The 12806-nt window shown below is 51.8% G+C and overlaps 1 protein-coding gene across 1 annotated transcript in view; it reads left to right on the plus strand.

Annotated features, from left to right (window-relative positions):
* Positions 1 to 618: 618 nt before the first annotated feature.
* Positions 619 to 12806, plus strand: part of WNT9A (Wnt family member 9A) — a 58557-nt gene continuing 46369 nt past the window's right edge. The window contains exon 1 of the mRNA XM_075746868.1: positions 619 to 772. Coding sequence (XP_075602983.1) covers positions 678 to 772 — 95 coding nt within the window. The 5' untranslated portion in view covers positions 619 to 677. The remainder of the gene's footprint in view (positions 773 to 12806) is intronic.

The following is a 12806-nucleotide window of genomic DNA, read 5'->3' on the forward strand; positions in this document are numbered from 1 at the left end:
CCCTGCACACTCACTCCCCGCACCCCCGTTCCCCGCACCCCCGTGCCCCGCACACTCACCCCCCGCACACTCACCCCCCGCACCCCCGTTCCCCGCACACTCACCCGCCGCACCCCCGTTCCCCGCACCCCTGTGCCCCGCACACTCACCCCCCGCACACTCACCCCCCGCACCCCCGTGCCCTGCACACTCACTCCCCGCACCCCCGTTCCCCGCACCCCTGTGCCCTGCACACTCACCCCCCGCACACTCACCCCCCGCACACTCACCCCCCGCACCCCCGTTCCCCGCACCCCCGTGCCCTGCACACTCACCCCCCGCACCCCCGTTCCCCGCACCCCCGTGCCCTGCACACTCACCCCCCGCACCCCCGTTCCCCGCACACTCACCCCCCGCACCCCCCCGCACCCCCCGCACGCCCGTTCCCGCCCCGCTCTCTCCGCCCCGCTCCCCCGCCCTCCCCAGCTCCCGCCTCCCGGGGGGGGCGTGTCCCCACCGCCTCCCGCCCCGCCCCTCCCCGCCGGTCCCGCCCCTCCCCGCTGGCCCCGCCCCTGCCCCGCCCCTCCGCCGGCCGGGCGCTCGCTGCCGGCCGCGCTATAAGAAGCGGAGCGGGCGGCGGGACCGCAGCGGGCGCGGCGGGGGAACGAGATGAGCAGCGCCGGCGCCGCCGCTGCAAGATGCTGGATGGACACGTCCTGCTGGGATGGCTCTCCTCCTGCGCGCTCCTAGGGCTGCTCGCCTGCGCCCCGCGGCCCTCCGCCGCCTACTTCGGGTAGGTGCTCAGCGCGGACGCGCCCGCACCCCCGCTCCTTCTTTTTAACTTTTATTTTATTTTAGGTTTGTGTGTGGTGGGGTGTTGGTGTGTGGTTTTTTTTTTTTTTTTGTTTCCGAAAGGGGTTTTGCACCTTGCCCGTCCCGGCCGAGGTGGGGATGCTGCTGTGCGCCTGCTGACAGCCTCCTTCCCTCGGTGGGTGCGGGCATCCCCTCCGCCGGCGCTGACAGCCGCCCTGGGAGAGGGGTACGGGGAGGGGCAGCCCGGTGTCTCTTCCCCCCCCGCCCCGTCCCGCCGCTCGGAGCCGGGCGACCCTAATCCCCTGGGCAGGCTGCCTGCCACGGCCGGGCTCTCCGGGAGCTGCAGGTTGCAGCCTGCCAGGGGCTGCCGTGCTTTTCCCGGGGGCCGCAGGCAGAACCTCTGCGGGCGGGGGAACGTTTTTTTGCTCTGCCCTTCCCCGGCAGGGTGAACGGCGGTGGCCCGCACCGAGGGGACCCGCAGCAGAGTGACCGGGGAGCTCGGCTCCAAGGTGCGTACTGTGACCCCCCCCACCAGCATGAGAGACAGCCCCGAAAAAAACTTTTTTTCCCCCCAATTTAAGTGCATGCCTCGGCACCAGGTGCTGGCAAGCGGGTCCCGCCATCACGCCCGGCGGCGTTGTTTTATTTATTTTTTTTTTTTGGGGGGGGGGATGCGTGCTGCCGTCACCACCCTGGGACTCTGCAAAGCTTATTCCCGAAAGACGTGACGGTCCCCAGCGGGTTGGGCGCGGAGAAACGCGGAACCTCCGCATCCCGCCGCGCTCACCTGTGCGCGGTGCGGCGGAGCGGCCGGCAGGGGGCGCTACCGGCTCGGTCCGCTCCCGCTCCGCGCAGGTGGATCCCGCTCCCCCCACCCCCTCCCGGACCCCCTTATCCCCCTTCTCCCCCTTCTCCCCCTTCCTGGGGCGGGAGGCTGAGCTGGAGGAGCCAAACCCGTTCACTCCCTCTCTTTAAAGCCCCCCTGTAGCAAAGGGTCCGCTGGTTTTCCATCTGCGCAGCCCCCACCCCTTTGCTTTTTTTTTTTGGGGGGGGTGTCAGTAGGACACGCTTTGTAGCTGCCTCTTGTCTGTTTTAAAGACCTGTCACGGAATGAGGTCGTCTTGTGAGGGGAGTGGGATGTGAGCACCTGATTAGAGGTTTTGGTGTAAGTTTACTCAAGAGTGATGGTTCTTGCTGCTTTTTGGGATGTTGTATTGTGGCCGCTGGTAGGAGCCACTGGACCAGCCCTGGAGAATGTTTTAGCAGACTTGAGGTTTCCCCCCCTCCTCTTTCCAGTAAAACAAATCCTGGTGTTGAGGCTTGTCCATTGCTTGTGGTCTGGCAAAGTTTTCCAAACAGTGCTACTTGCATCTTCTGTTTCCAACTCAAGAACCATTTAACTTCCTGCTGTTGGGGCTGGTTCTCTGAGGAAACAGCCTGTGCTGTGTGTGCAGGCTTTTAGGAAAAGCCCTCTTCTCCCCCAGCAGCACGCAGAGGGCCGTACCGAGCCCTTTAGCGTGTGTGTCTGCCGAAGACCACCGGCACCGTGCAGTTGTACTGTGCCTCAGGGACTGACAGGGCTTGTAAGGAGTTTGGCTGTAACCCCCCTGTTAAGCTGTGGGGTGCTGGTATCTGCTGTAGTGCAGCAGGTAACTCATTCCAGTTGCTTTTGGGATTTTTCTTCTGACCTGGTGTGGCTGGTGTAGATTTTTAACTCCAGAGGGAAGTGCTGCTAGGTCTGTCCTGACCACTCTGGGTTATTCCCTCTGTCTCAGTACAGCTGCTGTTTCTGATTTGAGACTCTCTGGCAATAAGAAGGGGAGAGGAGATGCAGCCAGATGTACACCCAGCCAGATGTGCGCTCTGGGGCTGCCGCAGCGTGTAGCAAAGTTTGCTTATGCAAAGCATCCTGCTCTCTGGTTAGAGCCACAGCGAAGGAGCAGCATCTGCTGCTAATCTCCTCTTTGTTCTTCCAAGAGGCCTAAAGCAGATATTGTACTTGCTGAGCTGCTGGGGACATGGGGAATAGTCAGTGCTGAGGTCCAGGGTCCCTGCTAATCCCTAGTGATATGTGATCTAACAAGTGTGGAAGGGCTGAGCCCTCCTTGCTGTGGGCTTCTGTGTATTGGTAAGGAAAGAAATCTTACCTGGTAAAAACTGTATGTTTCTGTGGAGCTCTTGGTGGCTCTGCAAGTGCCCTGTAATGCTTGGTACGAGCCCTTCTTGCCATGCCTAGAACAGTAGCCACATGCATGGAGGAACTGTTCCAGGTGAGGAAACACATCTGTTTGTTCTAGTATAAATCTTTCCTAAAAACCCAGATGCATCACCTCTTGCTCAGGGGCTGTGTTGAAATGCTGAAGCAGGTTCAGTTGATGCAACGTCCTTTCTAGGCAGGGGAAGGGATACTCCTTCTTTGTCCAAGACATCATCAAAGCCACCGTGACACCTTTTGGTGGCCTGCTAGACCATCTGCTCCGGGTTCTAACATCCCCATCAGAGGTGGTGGGGAGCAGAGCACACCAGGCGGCTGTGTGAAACAGATGTCATGCTGTAGCTTAGCTGCTCTGTTCTGCAGTCTGGTGGGGGATAGGGACAGCTGTGGATGATCCCTTCCCCCCTCCATCCCCAAAGTCTTATTTCAGGGAAAGAATTCAATGTCTCCAAATGTGTGGCCTGGCAGGGAATTAGTGCATTGGGACAGAAACCGGGCACGGTTACATGATAACGAGATTGTGTCAGCATGTAGTTATGTCTGTGCCTGCCCCACAGGGGCAGCTAGCGAGCGGGAGGGGATGCTGGGGTGGGAAGGCCATGGCTGGAGGCTGCTGCTTCTCTGTCTGCCTCTGGTGTCTGAGAGGGATGCACAAGTAGCCAAAAATGATAGAGGCCCTCTGGAAGTAGAGCTTGGTGTATGTGAGAGAAAGCATTGGTGCAGATGGGGCCCTTGCTGTCTTGCTCCATCCCCAAGCTGCCTGGTTAGGATGTGTGCTGAAGGTAATGGTTCACTGCTCTGGGGTGAAGGGAGGGACAGCCTTGTCCCTTGCCTGGGGTTATGCTGGCGGCCTCAGTGATGCTCCCTGAGCGTTGCTGATGTCCTCCCTGGTGGGGGAGAGAGGCGGGTGCCAGCTTGACCTGGAGTTGGTACACAGCAAAAGCAGGACCTGAAGTGATGCTGCTGTGTAGCAGTGAGCAGAGCTGAGTCCCTGTAGGCATCTGCTCAGAAGGGGCTTGTTAGCCCTAATTACTGATAAGCAGGCTGGCTCCAGGGCTGTGGTGATGCTACAGCTCCGAAGCCTTGTCTGATATGGCACTTGGTGCTACAGAGGAGAAAGCATGCTTGCAAAGCTGAGCAGGACCTGATGGCTTGTGGTAGGTTTAGAGTTGTGCATCAGGATGCCTGATGGTGTGTTTTAGGGTAGGAGTTACGTATGGGAGACTGTTACTGGCTGAGTCTGTACCAGAGGGGGAAGCATTGCCTTGAGATAGGTGTCAGCTGAGACTGGCTTGTTGAGATGAACTGGCTGTTCAAAAAGTGAGCCTGCTTTTATGTTCAGCCATCTCCTCTGCAGCTGGGCTGTCTGAAAACTAATTTGCACCATATTACAACTGGCTGGTGGGGGTAGTTTGGAGCAGCCCCAGACTGCCGGGATCCCTGAGAAAGCATTGCATTTCACTTTTCTTCCCTGCTTTGCTTTTCTTATGCTGTACAAGTTTTGAGTGTGGGTACCCCCCTTCTTCCCTCTCCTCTCTCAAATGTGGCTAGGAGGTGGTAGAAATGCCATAGAGGCATCTGGGAATTGTGTTGGGTCTTGCACTGCTGGGCTTTGGAAGTGGCAGATGACAAGATTAGCTGTGCTGGGGTGATGTGCAGGCTGATTAACTTCACTCCTGCTGTACCCTGGTGCTAGTGGGAAGGCAAACTGGCCCGTAGGAGCCCGCTGCTTTCCTGACCCTCCTGGTCTGTGGATCTGACTGAGGCTGCAACCTGTCCAGACCATAAATTACTCCCTCTCTTTCTGGGTGTTCTGATTTATAGTCTGATTCAGTTTTGATGCACCCCTTCCTTTTTTTTTCCTTGCTGGAAGAAGTGTTGGTTTCTGCAGGTTGGGATTAGCTCTGCTTTCCTCCAGCAGCAGCAGGAGCCGAGCAGCTCTGCCCTCTCCGCAAACACTTGTCAAGACAGTAGTAATGTTACAAGTGGCTCATGCTTACATACTGTTTATATTGACAGATTGCAATGTTCTTCATAAATGTAACTGATCTGTATACTGCACGCAGGCAACAGGAACCCTTAAATGCTTGCGTGGGGGAGAGGGAGGGAGGGGAAGCATAGCTTGCCCTAATTTACCAACACATCACTAGCAGGAGCAGGTTCCTTACTGCATGGTAGCGGGTTTTTTTGGTGTGGGAAGTGCAATATATTTTTGTTCCCCTTGGCAGGTGCAGAATAGGTATCCCTGTAAGGGCTGCTGGGGTAGAAATATTACATGCCCTGCAATTCAGGGTGTGCTTCTGCTGAAATTTACTTGGAAAAGATCTGAATCTTGGACTTGAAGTATTCAGGCATGAAGAATTCAGGGGTTGTGACCACCCCAATGGGGTGGGCTCTTGTAGGGGGCTGAGACTTAGTGTGAGTTTCTGAACTCCGCTGCTACAAGCGTGTGGCATCAGCTTGAATGTCATCTCCAATAAAAGCAAGCCCACTGGTGCTGGCAGGCTCTGCTGCCTGTTTTTTCCAGCCTGTGGGATATGCTAGGTGCTAACATGGCTGTTGCATATCAAGAATTTCTGTACCTGTCACTTGATGGTAGTGTGGGGCCACACACTAGTGTCTGCAGCTTCGGCTGAAGGCGTGTGAACTTCTTGGGAAGCTGTTGCATAGCCAGGCCACAGCGCGTTGGCTTTCCAGACACGCCGGTCGTCTCTGGCGTGTGTGAGATGGAGCAGCTGGTTCTCAGCACAACCCAAAAAAACAAAACCTGGACTCGGGTGGTGAGGGAGGAATGCGGCACGCAGGCAAACACAGCTGGAGTGTAAGGAGGCAGCTCCTGGGGCTGGGAGGGTGGCTTTGCCATCCCGTCCTGGGGTGGTTCTGCCTCTTCTAGATGGTGATGCTGGTTTTTAAGGTGCTGGATTTCTGTTTTTTCTTGGAATAGGAAGGGTGTGCCTTGCTTAGTTTGTTTTTCCACACCCCCCCCCCCCCCCCCGTGCTTCTTTTGAGCGGGTGAATTGTCATGTAGAGACTGATCTTTCTGAGCCCTGACTGGCTTCTCTCACCAAAACTGGCCTCTGGGTCAGTTGAAAGCAGTGTTTAACCTCCATTTCTTTGTCAATGGGACCCCCATGCTCAGAAGAAGCATTTGCTTTGTAGATGCTTGAAGGTGGCACTAGAATTGATGAAGTTCTGTAAGGGTGGTGACAAACCCAGGAGCATTTGGAAAAATAACTGTGCATGCTGCTAAGGTCCACCAGAAAGCTGGAGAGGGTCTTTTTACAAGGGCATGGAGTGATAGGACAAGGGGTAATGGCCTGAAGGAGGCTAGATCTAGATTAGATGTTAGGAAGAAATCCTTCCCTGTGAGGGTGCTGAGGCCCTGGCAGAGGTTGCCCAGAGAAGCTGTGGCTGCCCCTGGCTCCCTGGCAGTGTTCAAGGCCAGGTTGGATGGGGCTTTGGGCAACCTGGGCTAGCGGAGGGTGTCCCTGCCCATGGCAGGGGGTTGGAACTAGGTGGGCTTTGAGGTCCCTTCCAACCCAAACTGTTCTATGTTCTTCAGCTCTGGGGACAGGGATCTGGCCTAAATTGGGCTGGGAGGTACCCAAAAGTTCCTTCCACCTGCAGTATACTTGGAGGATGGAACAAAGCTTTATTCAGACAGGGATTATAGGTCTTGGACTCATGTACTGGCTTGACCATGTTGCTTGAGATTCAGGAGCTGCTATCTTCTGCCTCAGTTTCCCTTACTTGGAAAGACATTGGGGCTATTTTTCTCTGAACTCGGCTTAATGGTGAGCATTATATGTAGCTTCTCTGTCCAAACATTCTTTTTTTGCAGGGGTCACCAGTGCTACAGATGACTCCCTAGAGGGGAAGATGGCTTGTTAGGAAAATATTAAGTGATACTTGGCAAAGCAGGAGGAGGCCGGTGACTTTCTTTAGTGTGACTGGTGATGCAGAACCAGAGACCAGGAATCTATAGGACTCTGGTCTCCTGGTGAAAGGCCTGGTCAATGATTAACTTGCTTTCTGGAAGCTGCTAACAACAATAAAAGGGAGTCCAGCCCCACAACCCCAACACAAAAAGCCCATGAGTGTTTAATAATTAAAGGCCTTGTGCTTTATCGCAGGGTAATGAGAATCGCCTTAAGGCTTATTCAGTGGTAGGTAATTGAATTAGGTTGTGGGATTGGGAAGGGGGAGGGTTAAGTGGAAGGTCTGGAAGACTGCACAGAGAAGCTGGTGTGATGCTCTTTTAGCTTGAATCTTTCTGACTGGGCTGGCTTTTGTGAGTCTTTGCTTTTTTTCATTTTTTCTGTCTGCTTAATCTACTGTGCTTGCAGCCTTGGTGTAATTGCCTCCTGGAGGAGATGTTCCTGTCCCAAGGATGCTCATCCCATTGCCTTAATTTAGGGAGATGCTGACAGTGTGTTTATTCCTGGTGTTTGTCAGTGAAATGTTGATATTTAAAGACTCCTTGAGATTTTTTCGGTGGAGAAGCCAAGCCAGAAGACACCACTGAAATAAACTGTCTATATTCTTGGAGGAGTCTGACTAGCCAGAAGAGGTACTTGAACCTGTGAGCATCACCAGTGTTTCCACTGCACGAGGCAGTTTTTAGTGCAGAGCTGCAAGGAGGTGGTGGGACCTAGAAAGCTCAGCTCAGAATAGCTGAAGGCTAGACTGTCTCCCTCATGTCCCTGTGCATAGCTATTTCCTAAGGTGGACTTATGTTGGAAGAGGGTTTTGAAGCTTTTTTGGAGACTGAGGAGATGCTACATTGAAATATCCATGTGAGGGAGATTGTCTTGAACATGCTTTCGTACCACCAATGGTGTCAGGGCTTCTGCTGCCGGAAGGCCCACACAGATCCTCTGCTCCAGATACATGGAGCAATGTGGCACCTTCAGGGCTTGGGTTCTCTGGTCACTTGTGTTCTGTAGCATACAAATGGGACAACTTTACCCTAATGTTTGCTGTATGAGGCATTTGAGAGGAAAGAGCTCAATGCATTAAAACTATCTTAATCTGCTGCTGTATGTGAAGATTCTCTATGCCAAACCATAAAGCTTACAGCTACATCCTGGAGAAAGCCCTCTTGGGAGTGATGGCACTTGCTTAGTTCATACTAAAGCCTATTTTAGACAAAACTTCTCTACCCCAAGTTCCCTGACTACCCAGGTAGCAACCTGCCAGCTTCCCAGCGCTTCCCTGAGGGTGTGCATGAAAGCAATCCAAGAAGTCTCATGTACCTGGCTTTCCAGACTGCAAACATGCTGAGCCTCTGGCTTCCCTCCATAATGAAGCAACCTTTCTCTCTGCAGCCAAAAAAAGCTCTCTAGTGGCTTGTAGCACATTAATGCAATTGGTTTCTCAATCTCAGCAGCCCTCAAGCAGAGGGACCAGTTGCTTGCACTGTTAAAAGCTGATGGGGAGGCTACCGCTCCTCCTGCAGAATGTGACTGCAGGGAGACTGGTGCTGCAGGTCCTTGACCAGCACAGGGTCTGGCTGCAGGGAGGGTACGTTTTCCTGATTTACTGGGTGCAGAGCTGGGGAGCCACCTCAGGTCAAGTTGAGTAGGAGCTAGGAACTACTATGATGCTGGGTGGAAAGGATTAACCCTTTAGAAGCTGGGTTTTTCATGCCTAGTCTTAAATTTGTCCTTTTTCCCTGTTTTTAGCTGTGCTTGTTAAGGTTCCCTCAGATTGTGGCTGTAAGTGCTAATAAGTCTTATCTCTTGAGATACTGTCATAAAATACTTATGAAGTTTATCAGCTCAGTAAGCTTTACATTTTATTGTAATGCGTGTTTGCACTGTGCTAAGTGGAACAGGGAGTATTTTGACTACATGGATAAACATAGCAGTTATGGGATTTGCTTTAGCCGATAGAAAAATCTATTCTGACTTTTTTCCTTTAGCTGTTGCAGAGAACTCTATTTCAAATGGATCAAACAGCTCCTGCATGTACTATGTGGTCTTCCAGTCTGCTTGTGACCTTACATCATTCTTCTACAAGGTGTGGGGAGTATTTTGTTAATTCAGTTGCTGAAGGATTTCTTTTGGGGGAAGGGGAAATGACAGGTTAAAAAAACTTGAACTCTTCCTTTGGAAAGAACACAGCAAAACAGCTCTTCTATACATCCACTGTAGAACATGCAAACTCAACAGTATCTGACATTAATGCTGAGTCTGTGCTGGCTTGGAAGGTAGCATGGAGCGTGCAGTTCATGTTGATGGGATGTCAGGCTGTATGGGAGTTGGCATGAATTTTATGAGCAGATTCATTTGGCCTAGCTCATTAAAATAGCATTAATTGGACAGCCAGATGCTTATGGAGTTTGGGGAATTAGCTTGCTCTGAATTCTGCATTTGCTGTGCATTGGATAGACAAATTGCACAATTGTAGCAAAAATTTCCTTTCTTGGAAAAACTGGTCTGAGTCTTCCAGAGACTGAAGTAGCATAATTGGCCATTTACTGTGCATAGTAGGAGGTAGCTTCTTGTGTGTGGAGCAACATGTATTTCCCCTAGATATGAATGAAGTACTGAGATGCCTGTAGGAATATGAGCTTTGCTTAAAAACCTGTTAAATGGCTCTGGCTAAGGCAGTACTGGGAGGAATGGGCAGAAGTTTAGCCAGAGCCTTGGGCTGCCTTTGGGAAAACATCTCTGAAACCAAACTGTAGAGCAGCTTCCCAAAGCAAATAGGGTCAAGCAATTCTTGCTTTCAAGACCAAGTCCTTTGAGAAGAGGTCAGCAGATGAGCAAAATAATTAGCTTCCATCTGCTCTTAGGCTATATAATTTTTTCCTCCTCTGTTAAAGTCCAGCAAAATCAACAGTTTATTTTGAGATATACAAGGGTGTGTCTTGAGTCTGACCCCTGGGTGATGCCTTCATGTGTAACATGCAGGTAGGTGAGACAGGCTGCCAAGATGAATTGCTTTGATGCACTGCCATCGGGTTTCCTGCTTCTGTATCTTAAGCACCTCTTAACTCCTTCCCAAAAGGAGCTGGTCATGACTCTGCTCCAAAAGCACCAGCACTGCCAGATGAGCATCTACTGAGGTGGACTCACCCATGTCTTCAAAAATACCTGTTCTAACTTCCAGTCAGAGCAAGTTATTACCCTTCAAATTCCACCTCTGCAAAGTGCCTTATTTATGTTCCCTGCTGTCATCAATCAGCTATATGTGATAGCTTCCCCAGCTCTGCATGTGGGAGTGTGCTGTGTGTTGCTACAGCGTGTGTAGGAGTGCACTGGTGCTAGCTGACCCTTCTGTGGGCTTGGCTGTGGGGTCACTGAGTGCTTGTGTTGGAGGAGTGCTCGTCTGCTGAGCTCTGGCAGGTTGCTCTCATGACTTGCTGTCATCTTTGTAGACTTCCCCACCTGAGTGCTTAAAAGACACTGCACAAACATTGCTATGCCCTAGTCCTCATGATCTGCCTACAGATAATTCCTAGGGTAGATCTTGCTGTGTGAACCCCTACTGAGTTGGGTGCATTGACTGGCTTTCACTGTTACAGTGAGCTCAGACCTTTAAATTTCCTCATTGTAAAGTCTTCTCTACAGGGTAGATTAAGATTGGTGATCTCATGCTTGGTATTGCAACAAAGCAAAGCTGGACAGCCCTGGGGGGCATAACTGCACTTCTGTTAGATTGCAACTGAAGATTGTAGGCCAAGCTGGTTCTGCTGTGAAGTTGGTTCCGCATGTTGCGGAGGACCTCTTGTGGGACTTTCCAGCTTCATATTTTAGGATTACTGTTAGTAAACACCTTGCTCTGAAGTTGCCAAGGTGAAGCATTCAATCTTCTGGGTGTTAACTTCAGGCATAGCTGAGGAGCACTGAGCTTACAGGGGCTTAATTTTATCCTGGTGACCAATACTACGCTTCACTTGGGATCAGTGCAAAGACCTCTGGTAGCTGACTGCTGGTAAGGTGTGTTTTTTGGTGAGGATCTACCCTGCTTGGCCTTAACACCAAAGCTCCTCACTCTCTCTGCAGGAAGGGTAGATGTCTTACCTGCAGGAGGTCTGGCAGATCCTTTTCCAGATGGCTTTTATCTCCCAGATGTTGCTATGGCTTCAGTGCCTCCTGATTCCCATGGAAAAGCAGTCCCCTGTGGGTGCAGAGCCTCTTCTAAGGCAGTGCCTTTGAGCATTGTGGAGGGTAGGTGAGGGCACATCAGGCAAAGCATTGTAAAATACTCAGGCAAGTGAAGAAAATGTCCTTTCACTTGAATTTAGCTTAGGCCACTGTATTTTGGTGTTTCTCAGCTTCTATACATCCTACTGCTCTCTAGTCTCAAGCATAAGTATCCCAACCCACCAAGATCTGAGGAGGCCTGGATACCTCCTTCATAGTCTCAAAGGAGACTTCTAGTGTCCCTTCTCAGGTACGGGAGCATCTGTACCCACCGATGTAGGATATGTCACAGCACTACCTTCTCCCGCCTCTTGCAGCAGCGCTGCTTGTAGAGCTGAGCTTCTCTACTGTGTGGGATCAGCTTTGGTCTTGCTCAGGTGAGTTATGATGTGAATGAATGAGCTATGACATCAGAGTGTCTGGGAGCCAGGTTCAGCTCGGGGTGGGGTGTTCACCTGGGAGCCCAGGCAGCTGGTGGGACTGGGTGCCTGGGAGACAGCCGAGTGTGACTGCACTTAGGATGAGGATCCAACTTGGGCAAATCCTTTTGGGCTGACTATGTTGGTGTTGGCTACAGTGACCTCTCCCAGAGCAATCAATGACTTCAGTGGAGCTCGCCCAGCTCAGTGACACAGCGTTCAGCTTACTGCTGTGCTACAGCTCTCCAGGGCTGCCCATCTCCTCTGACAAGAAACCCTACCCTGGAGCCCAAACCCCTCTGGGGACAGTTCACCAGAACTGATACTTTATTTAAAAGAACTGACTTGTTTGGCTTAATCTTGACAAAATTCTTTTTTAGCCTAATCCTCTTCCAGTGTAAGGTGAGATCTTGAAATACCTGGCAAACTTATAGCATAGCTCTTTCTGCATCTCTGGGCCTCTCTGTAATCAAAGGTGAGGGGGGTAGGGATGTTTTCAGCCCCTGCCAAAGATAAATCTCCTGCTGGGAGCTAGCAGGAGCTATTTCCCAGTCTGTGGTTAGCAAGTTGATCTGACAGGCCAGAGGTGAAACAGCTACTTGAGCTGAATTACAGGGTCTAACCAAAGATCCAACACTTCCTTTGGCTCATTAGCATGGCTGTGTTGCATCCTTGGTGACTATTTCTATCTTCTGGCTTGTCCCATGTTGACTCTGGAAATCCAGAGGCTTAGCATGAGTTTGAAGAGAGGACTGAAGCTGAAGAGCTGCTCTTGGGAGAGTGTGAACATGATTAAACAAGGCTTTGAGCAGTGGTCAGTGTTATGTGGTTATTTTTCATTTTGCCTGATTGAAGCCATAATATCCATGCTGGCTTTTGCAGCTGATGAAAATGTGTTTATAGGCAGAGACCTGTCCCCACAAGGTGTGGGACAGATGCTGGACCAAAGAGAACCATTTGGAGGGGAGTGGGTCCAGGCATAATCCTGCATTTGTCTCCTGAGCTTGTGGAGGGATCTGCAGCCATGCAGAAACAAATCTCACTTGATGTAGTGGAGATACCTTAAAGCTAACTGCAGTTTGTCTCTGGGGATCTCGTAGTCCCAGTCTTCCCCAGTGCATGGACTGGGTTCCTCATGGGCTGTCCCAGACACTGCCTTGTGGGAGGTACTAGCGTAAGAGAAGGGCATCCTCCCTCAGCACTGCATCCCTCGAGGCACTTGCTTGG

Source organism: Balearica regulorum, chromosome 2, assembly GCF_011004875.1.
Source record: "Balearica regulorum gibbericeps isolate bBalReg1 chromosome 2, bBalReg1.pri, whole genome shotgun sequence".
NCBI lineage: Eukaryota > Metazoa > Chordata > Aves > Gruiformes > Gruidae > Balearica > Balearica regulorum.